This window comes from Anomalospiza imberbis, chromosome 4, assembly GCF_031753505.1.
Source record: "Anomalospiza imberbis isolate Cuckoo-Finch-1a 21T00152 chromosome 4, ASM3175350v1, whole genome shotgun sequence".
NCBI classification, from domain to species: domain Eukaryota; kingdom Metazoa; phylum Chordata; class Aves; order Passeriformes; family Viduidae; genus Anomalospiza; species Anomalospiza imberbis.
In genome coordinates, this window is record NC_089684.1 from 64593682 (window position 1) to 64619464 (window position 25783).

General features: G+C 35.8%; 1 protein-coding gene across 1 annotated transcript; it reads left to right on the plus strand.

Annotated features, from left to right (window-relative positions):
* The first annotated feature begins 1694 nt into the window (after positions 1 to 1694).
* On the plus strand, positions 1695 to 13033 carry DTHD1 (death domain containing 1). The gene is given in 12 exon segments (XM_068189212.1): positions 1695 to 2069; positions 5945 to 6250; positions 6253 to 6751; positions 7236 to 7563; positions 8248 to 8279; positions 8281 to 8425; positions 9238 to 9385; positions 9388 to 9481; positions 10282 to 10446; positions 10568 to 10571; positions 10905 to 10962; positions 11530 to 13033. Coding segments are annotated over 12 exon segments (2346 nt in total). The 5' UTR covers positions 1695 to 1792; the 3' UTR covers positions 11820 to 13033.
* Positions 13034 to 25783: the final 12750 nt, after the last annotated feature.

The window sequence follows — 25783 nt, forward strand, 5'->3', positions numbered from 1 at the left end:
TTGCAATCTGTAGTGTTCAGAAAGCCTCAAAGCATGTCATAGCTAATCACCTGCACTCACCAGGTGGGGCTGATCTGGACCATGAAACTCCACAGGGACATGCAGAGCCCTGGAAACTACTACTGCAGCAACTGTTTCTCTTTGGACAAGAGTTTGTGTCAAGTAAAAAACACATAACTGTTCCCAAAGACTATATTTACATTATCATGGTTACATAACATATAGTTACATTACATTACATTACATTACACTGACAGGTTACATTACCTGTCAATATGGTACATAAACACGAGCCTTAAATTATAAGACTATTCAGTGAATGGCACCAAAGATTAAGAAATTCCATTTACATAATTTATCACCATTCTTCAGCTAAGGAGAAACAGTGAATTGATAGCAAAATATAGTAAATAGGTTTTCTTAGTCCAGCACTGGCACTGAAATAAAGATAGGATGTGGGGTCTATTTTTTTTAACTAAAACAATGGTTTTCCTATATGAATCACTGAATTTAGAGACCTTCAAATGCTGATCATCAGATCACCAAACAGTCTAAATATACATTCCCTTTAAGACTGCTGAAGAGTAAAAAACCTGGAAGAGTCAACTGTAATTTAAGTGGCCATTACTGCCTCATTTGCTGTCATGAGATCTGGTATAGAATCCTGTGTTTAAAAATGAAATATCTGGGGGTACTGGTGAACAGCTGACTGAACATGAGCCAGCAGTGTGCCCTGGTGGCTAAGAAGTCCAACGACATCCTGGCCTGTATCAGGAGTAGTGTGGCCAGCAGGAGCAGGGAGGTCATTCTCCCCCTGTACTCAGCACTGCTGAGGCCACACCTCGAGTGCTGTGTCCAGTTCTGGTCCCTCAGTTTGGGAAGGAAGTTGAGATGCTCGAGCGCGTCCAGAGGAGCAACGAGGCTGGTGAGGGGCTTGGAACACAAGCCCTGTGAGGAACAACTGAGGGAGCTGGAGGTGTTTAGCCTGGAGAAAAGGAGACTCAGGGGTGACCTTATCACTCTCTACAACTCCCTGACAGGTGGTTGCAGTCAAGTAGGGGTTGGTCTCTTTCTCCAGGCAGCAACTGACAGAATCAGAGGACACAGCCTTAAGCTGCAGCAAAGCCAATATAGGTTGGATATTAGGAAAAAGTTTTTTACACAAAGAGTGATCAAATACTGGAATGGCCTGCCCAGGCAGGTGGTGGAGTCACCATCCTTGGATGTGTTTTAAAAAAAACTGGGTGTGGAACTCAGTACCATGGTTTAGTTGAGGTGTTAGAGCATGGCCTAACACCTTAAATGGCCTAAACACCTCGATGATCTTAAAGGTCTCTTCCAACCTAGTGATTCTGTGTGTCTGTGTTTCATTGTTGGCAAGTATATAATTGTAAATAACCAATTAAACTTGATTTCGTAAGTGCTAATCATTTGTAGACACCAAAGTAAGAAATTGCTCAGATATCCTGAAATTTGAAGTCACTGCTACATAACTGAGTTACATAACCTCTCTTAAAGGTGCATGGTGTACATTGGTGTCTCCTGGCAATCCTTGCCTGTGGTTAGGAGTGACAGGAAGCCACTCTTTCCTGTCACCTAGTAACTTTTCAATACTCAACATCAGCTCAGAGTTTCTCAGCTAGCGTTTGGTTTGTGGAATACAGCACTTTTGTGGAGTACAGTACTTAGTTTAGGCTAGAAATGCTAAACAGTGTAGTAGCCTGAACCAAGGACAACTTGTAGAAGAGTTTGAGCGAAAAAAAAATTTGTAGTAGCATATTCTGAACATAAAATGGATATAGCTGAAAGTAAGATTACACTTGCAGGGAAATCAGGACAAGTCCTAGGAAAAATCTCTTACCTGAACTTTCAAGCAAGAGATGTGCTTCTGAAAAGTGATCTGGATAAAGGAAGTTTGGAAGAGTATGTGCTTGGACTCACCTCTTTAGCAAAAGACCTGAGCAGATCTCTCAGCCAGCAGCTGGAGAATGTTACAGAAATTATTCAAGACACCTGCCACTTGCTGAGTGCTCTCCATGATAAACACAAGGAATAGACTGGAAGTCCAGGCAAGTATGGAAAGACTTATCTGTAAGCAGGCACACTGGGTATATCAGATGCTGAGTTCTGTCTGACGATGCTGGGGGACCTTAACTTTTATTTGTTAATATTTCAGTGCTTGGTAGTTCATTAGACCAAATTAATTCATATTCCCACAGTTGTATCACATGGGTTTTGAGTCCATTCCATGAGATTCAATATGAGACTCATAATTCTCATTATGCGACCAAAAAAATTACTAAAGTAAAATTAACTAAACAGAATTGTTCGAAGTTTTATGTTTACTATACTTTATTTGGATTATCTTGGCCAGACACCAGATGCCAACCCAGTAACTTACTACCCCCTCTTCAACAGGAAAAGGAAAGAAAATAAGATGGAAAAAAATCCTGAGTTGATGTAGATAAAATCACTTGAAATTACCATCATAGGCAAAATAGGCTTAATTTAGGGAATAAATTAATTTAACTTATTGTCAATTTAAATAGATCTGGATAGTGAGAAGCAAAGGCAAAACACTGAAACAAGTCCTTTCCTCCACCCCTTCTTTTTTCCTTGCTGAACTTCACTTCTTCATTCCCAATTACTTTACCTCCTCACCTTCCTGAGGAGTGCACAGCAATGGCAAACGAGGGCAGCAGTCTGTCCATAACAGTTCCCTGTACACTCCTTCCTGCTTATTCTTTTCCATGCTCCACTGTGGGTCCTTCCCATGGTCTGCATTTCCTGTCAGGAAAAACTGGATTTTAAACAGACTGCAGTTCTTTCAGGGAATATCTACGTTCCTTGGCATTGGGTCCTCCTCACGCTGCAGGATATCTGCTCCAGTCTGGTCTCCCGTGGGCTGCAAGGGAATTTCTGCCCCATGTCTGCAGTACCTTCTTTTCCTTCTTCTCTGACCTTGTTTGCAGGGCCAATTCTCACACTTTTTTTCCTCAGTCCTCAATTTTCAACACATTAACAGCATTTATCAAAGAAGAAGAGAAAACTAAAATTTCTATCAAAGGTCTATCAGCATTAAACCTCAAAAGAAGAGTATCCAACAGCCAAGGGAGGTGATTCTCCCTCTCTACTCCACCCTAGTGAGTCCTCACCTGAAGTACTGCATAAAGGTCTGGAGTCTCCAGCACAAAGATATGGATTTGTTGGAGCAGGTCCAGAGGAAGGCCATGAAGATGATCAGAGGGATCAGGGCATCTGTCCTTTTAAGAGAGGTTGGGAGAGTTCAGGTTGTTCAGGCTGAAGAAGAGAAGGCTCTGGGGATACCTTATTGCATCCTCCTAATTCTTAAAAGGGCCTTTTAAAAAAAGAGGAAGAGTGATTTTTTTACATGGACACTATTACATATCATGTGAAAATAGGAGGGAACAGTTTTAAACTAAAAGAAGAGAGATTTAGATTAGATGTTAGGAAGAAATTCTTTACTTAGAGAGTAATGAGAAGAGGGAGAAGTAGGCAGAGAATTTGTGAATGTCCCATTCCTGAAAGTGTTCAAGGCCAGGCTGGATGAGGCTTTGAGCAACCTGGTCTACTAGAAGGTGTCTCTGCCTATGACAAGAAGGAAGGTTGGAAAGAGCTTTAAAGATCATCTCATTCCAATCCAAACTATTCTGTCATTCTACAATGATTCTGTGATGCAAAGAGAGAGAAGGAAAGAGATTACAGACAGAAATGTTTAGCTATGCTTGTCGTTTTGAGTTTTAACCTACAGATTTATAAAGTCTGTAATAATAACAAAATATTTGGGTTTAAAAAGCCTCTTTCTAGGTTCCAAGCAATCTAACTGTCCTGTTGGCCTCATGGTTTATGTGATTTTTTAAAAGTTCATCTTTTGTCAGGTTTCCAAGAATCATTTTCCTTCCAAAAAACTGCTATTCCTCACCTGAAACATTCCCTTAAAACACTCAGCAAAGATGTTTGGAGACAGTTGCATATAAATGACCTCTGTATTTCTAAAGCTGTGTTATCAAACATCAGAAAAAGCACAGAAAACAAAGTGTTAGGAAAGAAATGGGGGAAGGGGAAAACCACAAAAGAAGACTTATTTCATGGTTAACCTTGTAACTGAATGGAAAAAGTGTCTTTCCATGTGACACAATTGGATAGTATAAGGTTACAAGGCCATATCTTTTCTTGCCCATATTAGAAAAGTCACATTTACAGCATAGGAAAATGCCATTGCTTTGAATTACCCTCTTATCTTCAAATTTGATTTTAGGGAAGTTTAAAGGGCTGTACAATTTGCTTGAGGATTTTTTTTTTTTTTGTTTAGAAAATGTAAAATTCAGGGGGGGAAATGTAAATTTTGACAGTTTTGCCTAAGCTTGAACTTTGCCTTATAGTGAAACTGGAAAGTGGTCTTTTACAACCCCTTCTGCAAACAAAGCTCTGTTATTTCCAATCCTTTTATTTCTCAGTCCTGTTAAACTTTATAGAATTTCTTCACTACTGTAAAAGTGCCTGTGGAAAAACAGTAAAATAATATTTCTTTTTTGAAACTACCAGTGTAAACAAAACTTTAAAAATGTATTTGCTTCCTTTTTCTTTTTTTTTTTTTTTCAAATATAGTCAAAGTCTAATAAGTCACTTGGAAACTGAGGAAGTATTAGAAAGGAATATTTTTCAGACCAAGTTAAATAAGAAAAAAAAATCTCTTCTGAGCTGTACTTTTTGTAGGTTTAAATGAATCAGATGTAAATAGAGATGAGAGGCCTATCTAGATCACATAATATCACTCACTGATATGTGATGGCATTCGTAATAAAATTATTTTCCAAGTTGAAAACCTTGAGGTATTTATGTCATATGACATTATTAAAAAAGCAAATGTTAAGTCAAAGGCTTCCTGTAGGACTTGTATCAGCCCTTTGTGTTTTCCTTTCCTTGTATTTGTACATTGGAAGTGGAGAGCACACCATACTGTGTGGTACTATTGTCTTATTTGTATTGATTTTCACAAGATTTAACCTGAAAAACAAAATTATCCAGGATCTTATGCCGCAAACAGAAATAAGCAAAAAATTTTCCAAGGTTTGCAATATATCTAACTAGTGAAGATATCTCTGCAGTTATAGAGGCTGACAGCGTAAGATGCAGGAAGAGCTCTAAGTAATATATTTTAAATCCTTGGAGAGAATATCTAGAAAAAATTCTAAGAAAAGATTCAAGATAAGAAAAATAAGGGATCATAAAATATGTTAGTTAAAATCTTACATGAATGGCACATGGGGATTGTGTGCTTTTTGTGCATTCTTCTTCACAAAGTGGTTTTAATTAAATGCAAGGGCAATCTTCACCATTCCTGTAACTGGATATTACAAACTGCTGACCTTGTATTATATGTGGGCTGGTGGTTTTGTGTTATCATCTATTCTTCATAGCAAAAATTCAGAGCTTCTATGGTCTGAATTTAAAATTAGGTCCATGTATAACAGCCTTGCTAGAGACCTATGCATTAGAATCTTACAGGATTCAATTTCAGGAAATATAATCTTTAGTTTTAAAGATCTTCCCAAATTGATTTGACTATATTTTATCAATACCATGCTTTGGATTGACCTTCATTAAGAATTTAGCTAGTGTCTGATCATTAGAAAAGTGTTCATTAGAGTTGCCAGAGTAAAATTTTGACAAATAAACACACAGTTGTTCTTAGACAAGTACAAAAATGTACTTGTCTATTTTCATTTCTTTAGAAATTGACTTCACCTGAATAGCAATATATGCAAAAACATTAAATGGAAGCCAGAAAATAGAGTGTGCTTCGTGTATTGAATGGTACTATGGGATTATATGGAATTCAATAAATATGTGTGTAATAGTTTTCACCTTTTTGTTTAGCTTTCATAGCAAAATGTAATTGGTTATTTATTTTTTGCCTCAGAATACAATGGAGTTATAGATTATCTGCAGAAAGTGAAGGAGGATTTGATAATTAGAATCTTATACCTTCAAGAGGCAGAAAATGTATTTTATGCCAAAAGCTGCAGACAAAATGGTGATTGTCAGAACCAGATTGGTGAAATTGCTTCTGGACAAACAGATGTGTGTTGTTTGGAAGGAGAAGCAACAGACTCTGTGCAAGCATCTTCCAGTTCCAGTCAGCAATTCCAAAGAACTCCTTCTTTGAACAAGACAGAAAGTCAAAATGTTAATCAAACCCACACAACTGAAATTAAAACTGTGGGAAAATTGCATCCTTAGCTGTAAACAAATCTGCTCAAGAACAGGACACCAGCAGAGAATCTCCAATGAAAAAGGAAGATGGTGAACACCAATTCCTGACTGTCTCTTTTAGAGAGAAAAAAGAGTGCAGTGGAAAGGATAAGCTTCATGGAGGTAGCTCTGTTACTGAAAAGCCTCCAGAACTGGCTTTTCAGGATGCTCTTACAAGCAGTGAGGAAGACATTCTGTCTGGGACATTGAAGGACATTTATGACAGAAGCATCACAAATCATTTTGAACAGGAGAAAAAGGAAGTAGTCAAGGACAATTTAAAAGGGCTAGAAAGTGAAGACCACAAACTGACAGAGAAAATGGAAGACAGTAAAATGGAAAAAAATAATGATATTTTTAGAAATTACATAAGTATCTTCACATCTTCAGCACAAACCTATGATCTTCCTGATGTGAATCCTTCTGTGAGTGATTCAGAAGAAGTACAAAAATCTAGATACTGAATGAACAAAGAGTAAGCACATATTCTTCCTTTTTTTAAGAACAGATGTACATAATTATTGCTTATTAACTTATAAACGTGTGAGTGCAGAAACTCAATATACATGTACTGAACACATGCTGGTCGTGCACAAAACAGCAGTTTCCAATTTGAACACGTGCAATAAGGATCTTTCCCTCTGGTCTAAAGTAAACCCTAAGTTTCTATTTGCATTTTTTTTTTTGATGGCAGAGAGGGACTGAGTCACAGCCAGTAAAGTCAATAATCCTCAAGTTGTTGGAAATGAGTAGGAAAGGACCACAATTCATCAAGCTGTTCATATAAGCTGTTCTGAAACAGGCTAAACAGAAAATTTTTTATGATTTTCTAATTTATTCTTAAAAATATTTTTCTGCATTATATTCTTATGCTTTATTATAGCACATAATTACATTGAAGTATTTAATTAAAAATACAAGATGCTATTCCACTGGAAATACAAATTTTTTTCTAATCGATATCTAGTCAAAGGGAGTGGAAAAAATCCCCAGGAAATAGGCTGTTTTATTAAAGCCCCCGCAACTGTTCTGGAGAATCTGAAGTGTAATATACTCAATGACACTAGTTCCTTGGTGGTGGATGATTCGGAGGAGCTGGTCTGCAATGTCATCAGTATTGAATGTTATGATTATGAAAATCTACTTTTCCCTATCAATTTTGCCATCCCATTAGCATCATGCTTCAGAGGAAATTATCAGGAGCTTATGGTGAAGGTGACAGATACCAACTTACAGTCAAACTATGTAACTCCTATTTCTTTGCAACGATACCAAGGAAACCATAAGGTGAATAACTCTCATCAAAGTATTGCAAAAGCATCATCTGAGGTTCCCAGTTAAGTCTCTGGAGTTTTCATTATTAAATTATTTCATTAGCTCTGGAGTTGTCATTATTAAATTATATTGTCCACTATGTGTGGTTAAACAGAACTTTTCTTTCTACTCTCTCAAGCACTAATACTATTTGAAAACTAGTATTTAATAGCATTCTTTTTTCACTTACAGTGTTAAGCAAATGCTTGATCCCACAATACTAATGGTTGAAAAATGTTTCATAATTATTGTAAATAAGTGCAATGCATTGCATTATTTGATAAAAGTAAAACTTAGGGGGAATTTCTGTCCTTTTAGATTGCAACAAAGTAACACAGTTCCATGAGTATAAATAAGTACAAACTCTATATCAAATGAACACAGGATGGTTCTCTTTTTTTAAATGCAGAAGTGTTGTATTGGACCAATACAACAACCAGTTTATAAGTCTATTTCATTTCACTCCAATCATACACTGGAATATGAATAACGTCACATGATGACTAGAGATCACCAGGTACTTGGGCATACAGGTGTCAATAATAATCAATTTATTTTCATTTCATACTTTGCTCTATAGAGAATGTTGCCTTCTCAAACTGTGAAACACAGTTTCCTTTCCCTCCAATACTCTAACCTCATTTTCTCTTTATTCAGGAAAGCTTTGCAGAAGTGAAAATTTATCATCTGTTTTTTTTCTGTGTTGTCATGCTTAAAGAAGGAAACATTTACTGTTCCAAAGGTAGGACTCTTGCAAAAGCTGAATGTGGATTCTAGAATCTCTTTCTGTTACCATCCAGAAGCATTCAGTTCTCCAGCACATATGCAGTTAAAGGTAAGCTTGAAATATGTGATATTTGTTCCATAAACCTGTTATCTGATCAGTCCTGGAGTATGCTAATGATGTTAAAGTGCAATCTCTTCCAATATCAGAAATCTACAAAAAGTGGTTGCAGCTTCACATCCTGTACATGCAGATTTCCTGTTAGCTTTGTTAAAACCACATGTCAGGGGTATCTTTAGATAAAAAATACCTATCTACCTTTGTTTGATATAGTTCAGAAAATATAGTCATTTTCAATGAAGATGTGTCATCTCAAAACTTTGCTTGGCCCAGTGGTCAAGTTAATGGAACCATTTCTCTCACCTGACTCATTCCTCTCACCATTTTTCTCCTTGGTGCCAGCAAGTGCAACAAAAGGTTTTTATCATGTATCACTCTTAGGCTGAGTATAGTCTTAAGCTGTACTTCAGTTATGTTTCTCCCTTTCTCCATTAAGATGTTAATTTGGAAGTATGAAGAAACTAAAATTATGAAAAAATACAGATTAGAAAAATGTCAGAAATTTTTCAAAATCTGAGGAAGTTCATAAGTTTCAAAACTTGAATTCACATCAGGAACAAAACAATGTAAATATTTTAGGCAATAGAAGTTCCAGTTTTTGATGACTTTCAAGTATTTTTCCGAGCTTTGTATAAAGTGCTGTTACTTGGGTAAGGTTCTTCTTGGGTTAAAGAGAGGAGCTTGACTCTTCTGTGATAGCCTAGCCAACTCCAAAAGATAAACCAATTTGTAAAAAAATCCAGGCATGTAATGGAAGATTTTTTTTTTTGCAAGTTGATTATACAATTTCTTTCTATATTTAGATTCAGCCAATTGAGCCATCATTGGTGTCAGCATTGAAAGCAAGACATGATTTGTATCACTTAGTGATATCTACTAGTACACTGGTTCATGTCCAGCATCCTTCAGCCCAACCTTTTAACAGCTCAGTCACTATTACTCTACCCTGTCCTCTCAACCAGACAAAAAAAGGCAAGGAGATGAGACAGAACATGCAAGAGTCATTAGTGCTACAGTAAAGAGGGTTGCTGCAGCATACCATCCCCGGTAAGAACCTCACTTCAAATTCACCATTTTTAAAACATCAAAATCAATGAATTTTAATAGTTGTTGGTTTATAATTTCTCGTATTAAAAATGTGTTTGTTCTTTAATATAGACTGCAATACCTATGAGCTTTATTAGAAACACTAGAGCAAACCCTCAAAATTTTCATGCTATAGTTTCACCAGAAAAGTTATTCTTTAAATATGCTGTCCACTACATTTCTAGCAAGAGTCAGAATGAAGACTGTGAGGTTTTTTCACCAATAAATATTCAGGCATTTTCACCAAAGTCAAAAATTGAACACAAAAGAATAGACATGACTTAAAGCTGATGTGTTCATAACACACCAAGTTGATTTGAGTCTGACCTTTGAATTTTCTCATTTTTACTTCCACACATTCCAATGGTTGCCTGAATCAAAATGCATGGCACAATGGTTTATGGTAGGTCAGTTTTATGCACTAGATAAAAGTCCAGATTTTTCCAAAGTTTGCAGTACAATATTTTTAAAACTTAGGCTTTTTGGCATGTCTTAAAAAAGCATTAAAATACGGAGACCCCTGAGAAAAAAAAAATCTCTATGTTTCAGCAGTTTATGGAGAATTGAAGAAAAAAAATCTCGAAATAATTATATCATTCACATACTCTGGAGTATCTTTCCAGATACAGATTGTAAGCAAGGTGGGTAAACCAGAAAAAGTCATCAAGGACAGCAGAGGGGAAAACGGCTACAAATACAAGCTTACTCTTTCTGAAGAACTATTTTAATATTATTTTTTCTATAATTATTTGGCTTTCCAGGGCTGTGAGCACTTCTGTGAGAAAAAGTGGGGACAATCTCAGTGATACTTTGAAATTATTAGGTCATGGAATCAAAGAAGAGGGGTGGAAGGTCTTTGATGATGTTATTATCCAGAATGCACAGTACAGGCTTGTATCTTTTGAACTAAATGAGCATTTAGAAAGGTAATGTTTGAATAATTTAACAAAATTTCATTCACTAAAATATTTAGTTCCATGTTTACAAATAAGTGGAAAGTAGTAGTGTTAAGAAATCATCAATTTTTAACCATTAACCTGCTCCTAGATTTGTTGCTCATAATTACAAAAAACCCTGACTTTTTCATTCTGTGCTCCCAAGATAATGAAACAAGAATAAAGGATGAAATTTTTATAAGAGACAATAAACACCCATTTAATAAATGAAAATTTTATTAATTTATTTTAATAGCTATATACTGTTTTATACCTGCTGCTGGTGTTAATTGGTTTTTAATAATGACAAAAATATTCTATTTAAGTAGAAGTAATTTTAAATGCTAAGAGTTAAATCCCCAAGATTTTACTGCAATCCACTCCCAAATCATATGCCTCACCTCTTACTCATCATCATTTCTCCTTCCTCATCACAACTTCTTTAATAGCATGAAAAATTGATCCACTGTCCGCGAAGCACAAAAAGAATTTTTTCTGATTCATCAGGTAAGAAAACAACAATTAAATTAATATCAATATTAAAAAGACCCATGCTTGCTATTTTTTTTTTAATTCCAGGGTTTGTTTCAGCTGTTACTGACTCTTGAAAAGGCTGTATTCAGAAAGGAAATAGTTAATGTGTTAAGAGGTAATCAAAGGAAAAGAGATCTGTTTACCAGGAAATGCAACAGCTCTTGTAAGATACTGTTGTGTTGGGATGCTTTAAGAGCATATAATTTTGTGTATAAGGAAATCCAGTTTGTACTGGAAAGCTCCAGTATAACTGATGAATCAGTTGCAGTAAATACTAAAACCCTTCTATTTCATTGCTAACTTTCCCCATCCACTTCCAAAAATTATACATCATGGCTGAATCTGCTCTTGACTAGATTCAATTCATACTGCAGAGCAGTTACCAAAAATGGCATTGGAAATGAGAGGGGATGATGTTTCCACCAAAGTATAAAACACCTCCTATTTAGCCAGGGAGTTTACCACCGAGCCTCCATCTTTAAAAAGCTTTTCAAAAAAAAAGGAAGATTTATTCTTACTTCACTAATTTTTGCCCTTCAGAGGCCCTGTGGGACAAGTTGCTGTTCTGGCTTGCAGAAGAGCTTGCAGAAGATAATACATCATTGTTTGCTTTATATTTACCTGTTCGACGGAGTGTGCTTCAGCTTGTTAGGCTGAAGTGTCCTGATAATTTAACAAACCAGATCTATGAGCTGCTTTGCTGCTGGAAAAAGACTCTTCCAAAGTCAGCTGATAAACAGCAGCTCTTGTCTCGCTATTTGCAGAAGAGTGGCAGAAGTGATCTTTCAAAAGAACTTAGTTTAAAGTGGCAAAATAAGGTGCTCACCTGACAGAATCACTGGCAACTCACAGCCCAATTTCTCTTCTTTCTTGTTGAAGTGTATGAATATTCCCATGATACTTCTAGATGAACAAGTGACAGGGATATCAGTCAGGAGAAGACTATTTGTTACTTTGCAACCTCTTTACTAAAGCAAAGTATAATAGCCATGTCCTTGCTTGATAAAAGTGAGCATTTCTTATATGGAAAAGTCAGATATTGAAAATATAGATATGAATAATTACAGACTGATCTGCATAGATTTCTGAGGACTTTAACTGTTTGCATGTCATACACAGTCAACACAATATTTTTACATACCTTAAACATTAGAAATGATTCATTATCTCAAAATCATATGAAGAATTCCATAACATAGGGATTACTCTATGACCAGTTTTAATAACTACCAAATTCTTCAGATTATAGCCTAATGTACAGACAGAGGTAACTTCTTCTTACTTTCAGATTTGTTAGTAATTAATTCTGCTTTTATATTCTCCATGAATATTTTTCATCCTTGTGAATATCATACAAGATTTCACTGTTAGCTCATCTGAATATGTAATCTCTTTCCTGAATTTATGAGACTTGTTGCCTCACTTTAAACTGTCATTGTAATGGAGTCTTTTAGGTTACCATCTAATACAGAAAAAGAACTATTTCTTCATAAAAATTCTAAAATGTATGGCTTTGACATTTTGTTTGTTATACTAAGTTCTTGAAGGTACAGATAGTAAACCACAAGTATTTGTGCCATTCCTTATTAATGTTTTCAATCTCTAAAAACTCATTTCTTTCCAAAATTCTTAGTAGGACTAACCTGATTTTTAAGTCAGAGCAAGAGTAAAGTTGGTGTTCTCTAATGGTGTTTCTACTGAAATAATATTTAATTTACCATCTTCTGTCATTTACTTCTGAATTGCAATCCACCTCATAAAACACACCAAACATTTATCTAAACACTAAACTGTTTTCTGTTAAAGGCAAAAAAGTAGCTGGCAAGACTCAGTGAAAAACACTTCTGAGAGCAAGATGACTCCTTGGTAGTTACTCATATTGTGATTACACAGGCTGTCATATCTGTGTGACTTCCCTACTGCTTCAGAAATGTGTGACAGATGCATCTTTCTTCAAGTCCACCTGTGCACAATTAATTACTGTTATTCTTCTGATACCTATTCGATGCACCAATTATTTTCCTTTTTCACCTCTCCTTTAATCATATAAAATCTAAATATTAATGTCAATCAAAACATTATTGATATAACTTTATTCATTTTTAGGCTGTTTAGAAAACCTGTATATCTTGCTAGCAAATTTTAATTGTGATACACAGTCTGTGTATTTATGGAGGACATATATTTGCAACATTTACAAATTGCTACTGTAAATGAGAAAACTGCATGGTAAAAGAAAAGATAAATAGGAATAGTAATAATTAGTTTGATTCCTGTAGTCACTAATGTCTCATCTTATGTTATTATCAGTTTTTAGATGTAAGACAAATCTATGAGTAATTTAACCCCCTCTCTGAGAATGAAATGTAACAAACATCCTTTCCTTTTTTTTTTTTTAATAAAGAGGGTCTTTTAATTGTAAGCTGACTTCTTATTAGAGGAAAGAATTATCACACTTTTCCCAATGCTGAACACTTTTTGCCATCAGGCATTTGTCATAAGTGCCTTCTCTTAAGGACTTAATATTCACTTGCTAACTTATCAGATATCTTCAATATGTATGTATTTAAGGATCATAGTTCAATGCATGATGGTACAACAAACAATAATGGAAATATTGCTAAAAATCTGACTTCGTTTCTCCTTTAAAATTAAAACTGTTTGATACAACTTCCGACATTCTGCCACAAGATGGCATCTTTGTCTAACAAAAAATACATGCCTGTAATATCATTTATTATGCCAGTCATAGGCTGATATGGCTCAAGTATTGATGTGGAAATTCGAATTTCTTAACTACTATCAACACTGATCTTTGCTTTACAGGCAATCAGATATTGTCTCTTAAATGAAAGGGCTCCCTTAGTGAGATTTAAACTCTCTGAAGTGCAGGCAAAATATGGAAAAGAATGAGAACTACATGGGATAAATCTACTTCCGTGCTATGTGTTTTCATTGACTATAAAAAATATGGAGGACAAAAAGCAATATATGAGCTTTATGGCTTAGAATGTGTATGATTTCTAACTCTAAAGAAAAGGTGAAATTCTGTATTTCTGCTAAACAGTGAAGGCAACTGAAAGGAAAAAGAGCTAAGACAAAAGCCAGTTGCTCAGAAAGAAATCACCTAGACAACTATAATTTGGCTAACTGAAGACAGCAGTTCATTATTTAAGTATTGAACAGTTAATCAAATAAAAAGGCAGAAAAATAAATATTCTTTTTGTGACATTGTTACAGGATGGATTGCCAACTGCATCTGAGATAATGAAGTGCAAAGGCATAAAGCAGACTTTGCATATTCAACATTTATAACACAAAGTCTCTACTTAGTGAAACAGGATTCAATGAGCAGGATCAGTAAACTAATTAATACAACAGATGTTTAATTAAAAAACTGAAGATGGTATTTAATCAGTATTCCATCCAAGCCCCTTTCAAAAACGAGTCCTTTTTTTCTTTAGATAGCCTTCAGTAAGTACTGTTTGCACAGAACTATCTATAGTGAAGTCATCTTCAAGCACAAGAGTCTCAACTTAAAAGCTTCTCCCAAGTGAATTGGGAGGGAGCCCACATGCAGAGCAGTTTGGTGGAGAGCTGGAGAAAAGGTTCCTTCCAGCTTTCTCAACAGCTCATTTCAGTAAGCAGGTCTTCAAATGCAGTGAGATAAGCCCCTGAAAAGGCAGGGGGACTCAGGAAAGTGGCATAAAATGGCTCAGTTGAGATCATTCCCTCCTTTCCATAATATCTCTGCACTTTACCTGAAGACACAACAAAAAGCCCTTGAGCACCTCCAATACAATCAGAAAAACTGTCAATTTCAAAAGAAATTCATTATTTGCAATTCCTCAGAAAAAATTCAACTTTCTCATGTACTGTTGGAGATAAGCAAAAGACTTATTATGGATTAGAAATCTACTGTAATATTATAATAAATCATAATAAAGTTCACAAGAATAGAAAAGCAGAGTTCATGTTCCACCCTTTCCCCCTGAACAATGAAAATGCCATAAACACAAGAGAAATTATTCTATAGTAATGCAAGTGTAAGACTTTGTTCTTATCTCTAGTCTACGTGAAAGACAAGATTTCATCATTACTATTGTAACCCTATTCACAGTCGTTTAAAAAAATTCATATGCTTTTGAACTCTTCATTACATATATAATTTCTTTATTTCACAGTGGGTATAACCCCTTGACAGATTTTTCAAAGCATTGTAGGAAGTCTTACATGTGTACATCTCGCTCGCCTTTTTTCGTCCTTTGAACACCTACCACACCATTGTTCCCTTTAAGACCTTTTGTGCTATAGCTTCCCAAGTGGGAAAAAACGGTGCCTCTTCAACTTCTTACTATATTTAAAAATCCATACATAACCTTTTTCATCATTGTACTCTATTTAGAAGTCCAATTTGGATAGTGTGACTTCCAGAAATATCCTTTTGTCAGATTATGGCCAGAGCAGACTAATTATTTATCAGAAATTGGAAGAGTTTAATAGAACTGGAAGGATTCCCAGCAGCATTAGTATTACTACATGGCATTTTCAAACTGCAAGTGCCAATTCAGCCAGCAGATATTGCAGAAGAGCTTCTACAAAGATACTATTTTCTGTATTTTCAGACCTAAAACCAGTATGTAAAAAGTCATATCACTAGGACAATGAAAGAGAAACTCCTGAAATACTGTGCATTATTCCCTTGCCTCTTAATGAGTTACCCCATTTTACAGTATTTTGAGGTCAAGGGATGCAAATAATTTAAGATGCAGATATTATGCAATCAGAAATTGGAATTTTTTCATTCTATTAACACTAATATTTTGTTAAAATCAATGTCCATGTCTGAAGAATTAAGGAAATTAATAAAAAAGGTTTGAAGGAATAAAAAAGTTTGAAGTGATAGAGAATCAAATGTGTAAAAATATTTTGGAGTGTTCTACTTCTAAAAGAAAGATTAAATTACTTTAAAGTGAGGAAACTTGTAACAAAATTAGAAGACCTTATTGTTCTACATAATTCCAAAGATTTTAAGAAGCTACCAAACATAGTTGAGGTAAGTGAATAATTACTAATAAAGGGAGCCAATTAATGTTCTCTGAATTTCTCTTATGAAGTTTTGATTAAATGTCATTTCTTATAAAAAACAAGATGCTACAAAAAATCTAGAAGTTTACTGGGAATATTTGCAAATAAATAAATTAAGCTGATACAATAACTGATTTGATGATACTTATAAAACTAAATTCAAATGGTGAATACTGAAGGTCATTTCTGTTTACACACAGAGAAACTTCAAAAAGTCTAGATTTTTTGTCAGGCTGGAGGTAAAACAGTGAAAGCATCCTGATATTTTTTTTTAACTACATAAACAATTTTCAAAATGTTCCAGAAGCAAATGTTACCAAGAGGGGTGCATACAGCTGAATAGATTAGAACTGAAGAGGGAAGACAAGGTAAAACTACATTGACTCAACATGTAAAGTCAGTAAAGCTAATGTGGGTTTACTCAACCATTTCTACCCCATTTATTTTGCCCTGAAGCCTTGGTTGGGAATATTTTTAATTTACTGGTTACATACAATATAAGTACTGTGAGTTTTAATCAAGAACTTCACATTTTTCTCATAATTGTTGTTCAAATATAAATAAAATCCCAGTAATAATAAGTACTCAGAAAATATTTCTAAGAGCGACAGCAAACTGCCATTGCCAGGCTAGAAGAGGTTGAGGAGATGTCCTCTGCAGCATGGTGCATGGTTCTGCTCATCTATTTTCAAAGAGATTGTATTTAAAGTACCAGATCTTTGCTGAGCCCTTCTGCAGAGATGGAATAAGTAAAAGAGCAGGGAAAGGGAGAAAGGTTCTTCAAAGGAAGCGAAAAAAAGTTTGTTTAGCCAGAAAAAAAAAAAAAAAGGAATCTTTCTAAAGTTATTTTCAATTAGATAAATACTATATTGGTTGCAGAGGATAAAAAGATAAACAAATAGAAGTACTTGCCTAGCTGTCACAATCTTCCAGCAGGATTAAAAGGACTAAATACTACAAGCATTTTAAAATGCAGTTTTTAAAGTTCATGAAAGGTTCTAGAACAGCAGTATTCAACAGTGGAGAACTAAGTCACAAGGAGATGAATTTTTAGTATATTTTTGTGTTCCTAGATTATACAAACTGATATAAACTGCACAGGAATTATCAACATATTCTTTACACTGGTTTCTCAATCCACCTCCTCTTGCAAGCAGGCTCCTGCCACCCCTTATCACATTACAAATGTGTACACAGACAGACACACATACACTCTCCTAAACCTGGCAGGCAGTAGCCTCAGTTCGTGTGTAAAACAGGTATAAAATCAACCTGATTTGTCGTTTCCTGGCTGACAATAAACTGCTGTCAAATCTTTGTCTCTTTTGTTCTTCAGTGACTGGTAACCATGGATACCCAAGGCAATAAAGTTCACTGATCCTCAATGCTGTAATTCAGGGTGTGTTTATTGTAGCTCATTTTGTTATGGAACCTCCAGAAGATAAAACTAGTTCTTCAGAGTGAAATGGAAATTACCTACTAGTTAAATTTTGCTTGTGTTTTAATAAAAAAAAAAAAATAAAAAAAAAAAGCATGCTTTGTTGAACAGCATAATTACTTTCCCTGAATAATTTATAACAGCCAGTCTGCCCCATTGAAATGTTCAAATTAATTTTAATGAGCTTGTCAAAGCTCTTCTAGCCATTTTTTATTGAATAGATTTAGCTGGGGTAATATTTTAACCCATTGCTCCTTTTAACAAACATAAAAATCTGGTTTTTACTGCAGTTGAATTTAATAAGATTCATGAACCACTATGACTCCTCAGCAGTAGCCTTGCATTTAGTAGAGTGTTCAAAGACTTGGTGTGGGAATGGATCTTCCCTGTGTACCATATTCTGCCACCCCACTCAAAGGATGTTCAAGGTACACAGGAAGGATCACTAAAGATGGTTCAAGGTTATTCAGTGATATACAGTTCAGCTTGAACTGAAGTACTGGATTTTAACAGCCATTGCCAAAGTTCAATAAATATTTCCTTTCTTCCTACCAGTCAATTTCCCTTTAGAAGTTTTGCAGAGAAAAAGTAGAGAAAATAACCTCTTAATCACTAAATAGCTCTTTTTTTTATACAAAACATTTTAGCAGGCATAGATCTTATTTTTCCCTTTTGGTAGCCTCCCAGATTGATGTGTTATTCTGGATTTAGAATTTAGAAAGATTAACACCCCTCCCCACTATCTTCTAAAAACAACTAATCGAAAAATAAAAACTTTCAAAATAATATTTGAGAGAATATAGAATCACTCAGTTATCAGATAAGGTGTTTTATCTAGGACCATGTACCTGCCTGATATCAATCACTGTGCTTCAAGAGTAGCTAAGGATCTAACCCACAGCTCCTTTTCTTTGTAACATGTTCTACATTTTACTTCCTACATACAATTGGAAGTCTTTGGCATCCACAACCAGATATTCCTGCCTTTATATGCAAGAAACTTAGCCACCAACCCAATTTCCTACCACACTAAACAACTAAAAATCACATAAGGATAACTATTAAGACATATGAATATATGTCGTTCTCAGTTCAAAATCATTAAGCATCATCCTCTCAAAGCACTTACATATTTTTCACCTATACTCAAGTTCCTGTTCACATTTATCTCAAATTTCACTGACATATACAATGCTAAAGAAAGTCCTTACTGAATTTTAAAGTAATACAAAATATTACATTTATTTCTTCCAGCAAAAATCCAGAAAAATCATTCCCTGAATAGCAGTAACAAAAAACCCAAAAACAACCAACCCAAACCTACTTGTTTTCTTCATTTGAGAAAATAATTATCATTAAAACAATACTGGCTTGGCCATGATCATCACAGGACAGAAGTATATTCCTTTAATCACATACTTAAAACCCATCTCAGTTTTCAAGACATTCTTCCAAATGAAAAAACCTCTTAGAAAAGGATATTAAGTATTCATTGATCATAAAATATACCAAAATCAAACAGTTTAAGCAAGGTTATTGTTCAGAAAAAAAGAAACAAGTGCTCCAGAACAGCAGCAAAGTTATATATTCAACTAAAAAAAAATTTAGAGGACATCAACCTATAGCCTCAGTATTACATGTTTTACATCTATTTAAGCATTTAAGGTCATCTTGTGCTGGTTTTGGCCGAGGCAGAGCTAATTTTCTTCACAGTCACCATCATACACAACAAAGTGCTGCTTTCCTGGGGATAGGTGACCATCAAATCACCCATGGGAAGCAGTGAATGAATTCCTTGGTTTGCTTTACTGTGTGCAGAACCTTTGCTTTCCTTATTAAACAGTATTTCACTCAGCCCACAAGTTTTCTCACTTTTACCCTTATGATTCTCTCCCCCATCTCAGCAGGGGGGAGTGAGCGAGCAACTGCGTGGGGCTTAGCTGCCAGCTGGTCTTAAACCACGACACATGTATAAACTCCAATACCACTGAGGGAAAGAGATGTATTAGATCCAGTCTTTTAATTAATCTCTGAACTTTCCAAAGACTTTCATTTATCCTATAGGTGCTGATTTTCCACTGTTCTAAGACTTCTTATAATTAAAAATGCTATGACTTCATTAATTAAAATTAATGAAAGAATGTGATAAAAAAGAACAATTGATCATATTGCATTATTAAAATAAAATCATAGCAAAAGAAAATCAGAAATAGAATTAATTAACTTGAATATCCGTTCTTCGGATGTCTGAGGGCTTAGGCTATTGCAAACTATTTTACTAATTGGAAATAAACAATACAATTGTTGGACCAAATAAATCTCTAAGAGTATACAGAGGAGAAAAATATCTAGTTGACTTTGATCTTTAATTTATGAATTTGTTCTTCATTATGTTATTTACACAGGAGTGCCTTTGATATTCTGAATGCCAGAAATAGCTGTCTGCTTACAAAAAGATACAGAAAAATATCTGCCTGTCTCCTGTAGGTGTAGAAAAATAAATGATTCTTGGTTTTAAACATATAGCTGTATACTAGACTACATTTTGTGGACAAAACCTATCAGGGAACTGAGAGAACCACTAAAATAAATTTTTCAATGTATGGTCTAGCTAGTGAATGCAAAAATATATTAAATTATGTATGGATCCTATTACTGGAAGTTTAATAAACCCTAAATTCTTAGGAAAAAATATAGGAGAGGATGGGTAATGAATATTCTTTCCATCCCTCATTCTCTCCATACTACCCCCACTTTAAGGCCAGTTGCTTTTTCTGGGAGGTGCATCTAAAAATATTCATGAAGGGTCAGTTTGAGTTGTAGTCCTTGCGGGACGTTCATGGGCTTCTTTTCTTCCTTATGTAACATGTGCCTGCATAAGATACATAAAATGTAGTCAGGAACTCTTTCAGATTGAAACTTCCAACAGAAAAACACAGAGAATTCTCAGGAATGAAAAATAAGGCCTTGAATGTATTCCTTTGTTAGGAAAAAAGTGTTTCATATACTGAAATCTTCAAAAAATATTTTTGAATATGAAAAGCCCCAAGTTTCTATGGAAGCAACAACTCAGACTAAAGTATTTCTGAACCTTCTGGTCAAATCTTTCACCAAATAAAACATGAGACAGGATATTATTCAGTTCACTATTATGTTACCACCAATATATCATTTAGGATAAATAGGTATTTAAGCACATATCTGGATTATTTAGAGGGAAAAAAGACACCTTGCATTACCATGGAGAAAATAATCTAAGTGTCATCAGTCAAAGGTCTCATGTTGTCAGTATTAAAAAGATAGTTGCAATTGTGTAAAGCCTGATACAGGATTCAAGAAATAAGCAACTAAAGGAGGATAATGTAATTACTTCTAATCATCATAGCTACCTGGAAAGTTGATCTTGTAAAATTACGTTGATATAATTTTTATTAAATTATAAATGTGTTTGATAAAAATTATCAAGGCACAAGGGATTAACAACTGAGTAACATGGATCTCAAATCTCAGCATGCTATGCAAATAGGGAATATCACCAATGGCTATTTTTCTTTCATCACATTTTCCTGGGACTGATTTTACATTTATTTGTATTTTCATAGACCTGAGGACAAAAATAATTCAGTCAGTGCTGATAAATTTGGTTGTTGATTCAATGAGTGATTAAGGAAGGCAGGATCAATCCATGAAGGAAAAATTCAATATGGTAGTATCTGCATTTATTACCACAGGATTATTTATTAGCAAAGATCGAAGGCCCTTCTTAGAGTATGACAGAAATAGTTTGAAATGTAGTGATAAAACAAGAGGTAATGTTTTTTAACTGAAAGAGGCAGGTTTAGATTAGATGTTAGGAAAAAAATTTTACTGTGAGGGTACTGATGCACTGGAACATTTTACTCAGAGAAGCTGTGGATACCCCATCCACGAAGTGCTGCAAGCCAGGATGGATGGGGCTTTGAGAAACCTGATATAATGGAAGGGTGTTGGAACCAGATAATCTTTAATGTCCCTTCCAACCCAAACCTGTCTATGGTTCTATGACTTTCTACGCAGGACTCAGATAAAGAGACACAACTCAGTCTCTTTGCCTTTGCAATCGGCCTGAATATCTGAATATTTCCCCAGAAATCTCAATGCAGCTCACAGAAACACACCTGGATCCCAGTCCCAGTGATAACAGAAGGGGGAGCAGTAGTGGCCGTTAAGGAAAAGAGGTGACCCACAAGTGCAGCGGGGCAGTTCCATGGGTCTGAGAGACTGGAAATGTAAGATTGCAATGTTCCTGTATTCCAAGGGAGAATTTGCTACAGTACTACGCTGAGATCAAAGCCATGTTTCTAAATTACAGTTATAAGGAACATGGATGAAGGAAGCACTAAAAGAATTAGTCAAAACAGTAGAAGACATTAAATGTGTTATAGAAAAAAACCCAACAAAACCTCAGGAAGATCTGTCAGATTGCCTTAAAGGAGGGAGACAAATTGAGCAGTTAGAAGAATGCTTATACAGCTCGTAAATTTACTTCACTACAGGTGAACACAAAAATTCAGAGAAAAAACAAACAAAACGTGTCTTTTCTAGCGTAGACGGTTAACCACTGGAATGACTAGTGGGAGAACACTGCAGGTGAGAATCTTTGTGGGTTCTGAATCTTACATATACACAGAAAACTCTGGCTTAGTTCCATGTTAACTATTGTACCTGAAGGAATATGTTCTAATCCTAATACCAACATTACACAGAAAGTCAAGAAGCAATAGTCTCTTTTGGTAAGAAGTGTTTTTGAGCCAAAAGAGAATTTCTGTCAGCCAAAGAAATACCTATCTCTATACATACTTTTTTTGGTCACATTTTTCTTATTCTAACAGAAAATGTTGTCTTTATTTATGTGAAATCATCCCATCCTAGATTGTCAGAACCTACTTTAACCTTTAGGCAAACCTTTTCTGTCAAAAAAAAAAAAAAAGATTTTCTAAACTGTCACTGCAACACAATCTAAATGTATTGTTTTAGACTATATAAAGTGTGTTTACTTCAGCATATAATCTGGACTCAATATGATTACAGATTTCCCAATTTCTTGGGAATAGTCAGCTATAAAAAGATGATTTTTTTGTTGTTGTTTTAATTCTCTGTATATATTGTAAAGCTATTTCAGAGAAATAACCTACACCTCAGAGAAACTTAGAGGTTTTCTGTGTATTTTCAGTTTACAAAGTAAGGCCAGCTCCTAGGAGGCAAATGGTGGAAATTCACTTTTGGAAAGAAGTGAATGTTAATTTTCTATTGTAGCTGTAAAATTCTTTGCAAAAATACTGTTTGCTTTTTTAAAGGAATCAATAGTTTTGTAGATCATTCTCACTGTATGATGGAATTTTACTTCCCCTTTCTGTTTCACCACAGCTCAGACCCCAGAATGGAGCAGAGCTGGTAGCATATTTTCCTCTGTTATGGCACTTCGCAGCCATTCCTCCTCCTGTGGAAGATGTCCTTGAGGATATCCATCAGCTGTAACTACAAATAAAATCTGGATCTAGTTTTAAGAGAAGTGGGCAAATGCACTCCTTTATACAAATGTTCTGGCTTTCCATAAACCATTAGAATTATTAAATGTGAATTAGAAGATATAGCAATAGAGCAATATGTGGAGTGGAACACAACAACACTGGAAGATGGATGTACTAGCACAGGGTTTGTGGAATTTTCCAGATATATGAATACTACCGAAACAACTTTATCAAAGGCGTGGAAATATGTTGGAAGCAAACTTACTGCCTGGCTGATGTTGAGCCATGAACTGATAGAAATTAAGTTGTACAGCTTCTACATCTTTGGGAGAGGTTCTGAAATATATCCCAATAATAATTTTGCAGTATTGAGTTAATCTGTTAATATTATTGTAATTGATGCAATATAAATACCTAAAGGAACTAGAGCAAAACAATTCTTTTTCAAGTTTGCTCGGAAAGCACAGCTTGCTTAGTATGAAATACCAAAATGTGATTTCAGAAGAGTGAAAGGCTTTTCTGGAAAATGACAAGGACCCCTGTGACCCTGCAGCTTCCCCCGCGGCAGCGCACACAAGGAGCAGCGCTCCGAGCGCAGCACGGCCGCAGCCGGGGCCCGTCCCGCAGCCCCGCCCAGCACGGCTGCTCGCCGTGACACAGACAGGCCGAGGTGCAGCAGGGACAGCCGGCTAGTGAGGATGTGGATCAGCGGGACACAGGCACGGCACAGCCCGGGTGAGGCAGGGATCCGCCGGGAGAGCCGCCGCAGCCTGAGGAGGAGGAGGCGGGCGCAGCCAGGCCGCCTCGCGGGGCTGCCCGCGGCCAGGCCGCGCCGCTCGCTCTCCGCGGCCTTCAGCCGTGCTGCCCCGGAGCTGGCCCCGGGCCCGGGCAGCCGCATCCCCCAGGCGGTCCAGGCGAAACGTGGGCCTTGACACCAGCGTCCCTAAGTGCCTGATGACTCAGTCCGGTGGTTTCTTAGGCTTCACAAAGGGGCGAGCAGCTCCACTGTCATCTCGCGGTCTTCACCTGAGGCAGCCTGCCCGTTTAAGGATTGCGTGGGAATTGCAGCTTGCAGCCATACCTGTTTCCTGCGAACGGTTTTCATTGTTTTCTCAACTCCGACCTTTTTTATCTTATTTTCTGGGCAATAGGATTTTTCTCATGTTGTGAGACTGATGACAAGATACTGCAATACTAAATGTTTAGGACAACATTCAGGAGGCTGAATTCATTTATCAGCTGTGATTTGCTTGTCATCAAAACTCCTGGTTTAGAAAGTGTTGCCATTAGTATCTAGGATCTGAATAGAGGATATAACATTGAACAGTTACAGCTGGGACCAATACTACCATTTAGCATTAAGATTTTCTTAGGTCTCTTAATTTTAAACGCTCATCTTGGTTGCCAAGCTTCGAATATAAGCTGATCTTTTTCAGATCTCTTCCACTGACAAGTCATATTTGAAGGTATTCTACGTTTTTATTTGAGAGAGATTTTGCTGTGGCAAAAATAAATGTAATTTTGAAGAATAAAATTTAGAGGGTAAAAGAAATTCTGCTCACCTTTTCTTTTCTTTGAAATCTGGAATGACTGTGCTTTGAAGGAGGGAACTCAAAGGTTTGGCATTTTGTCCTAGAAATAAAAAGTAAATTTCTGTTCCAACATAAATGGTAATGTAGCATGAAATTCCATGTGGTTTAAAATATATAAGAAAAGAAATCACTAGGGGAAAAATCACATGTGGTTAACTGGCAGCTGGAATCAATGCTTAAAGCTGCAGGGAGCCTAGGAGCAGGTTCCAGCCACCCAGATTAGCTGGGTGTACTTTGCTGTGAGGAAGATGCTTCTTGCTGTTATTTAGTGTTTCTTAGCCAATAAAGTAATGCTTGAAGAGCACAATGATGAACATGAACCCAGTGAGACAAGCTGTCAAAGTTATTTGCAAGAAGGATTAGACTGAAGTCTAGACTGGAGTTTTTCTGGCAATAAAGTAAACTTTTTTGTTGCGATATTAGGTATGGAGGATGCCCTATGAGGTGGAAGTTTGCTGGAAAAGGATACTAAACCATTGGTTTAAAATGTTTTATTGGCAGTTTTTTAATCTGTTTGCTTCTGAAAGTAGATCTTACATGATACTAGATATTCTCTTTAGACTAGTCTGTTTTAAGTTTTGTTCATTCTATGTTGCCTGACTAACACCCATAGCTCAGTTGCAGAATTTCTCAGATGCCAGAAATCCACCTGAAATCAAAGATATTTGTAATTCAGATTTACAGAATTCATGTACTCTGAAAAAAACCCTACATCTTAGACATCTCCAGTTAAATAATCCTTCACCTTTTAGATTTGACACTAATGCTTTTATGTCTTTGATCCACAGTCATAAAATACCTTCCTTCTTTACCGCTGTGTGTGATCATTCAAGAAATGCACATTCTGTAGTGAAGTGATTCATAGAAAAGAAATTTAACAATAGCTGTGTTAGAGGCAGATATTGAATAATGCATGGCAAATAAAGCACAGGATCATGGGCTTCATAGTGATTAAGCTGAATTGTAGAATAGATGTTCTGTAAGAGATAACTGAACTATGAACAAATGTACTGGGAAAATAGCTATTATTATTTTAAAACAATATTGTAATTCACATTTTCATTGTTGGTTTGTGCTTAGTGCTGTAACTTGATTTTGGCAAGGCTTTACTTTGCAACTTCTAACTTTTTAAAGCAAATGGTAGTAGACAGCCCTGCCAGAGGGGA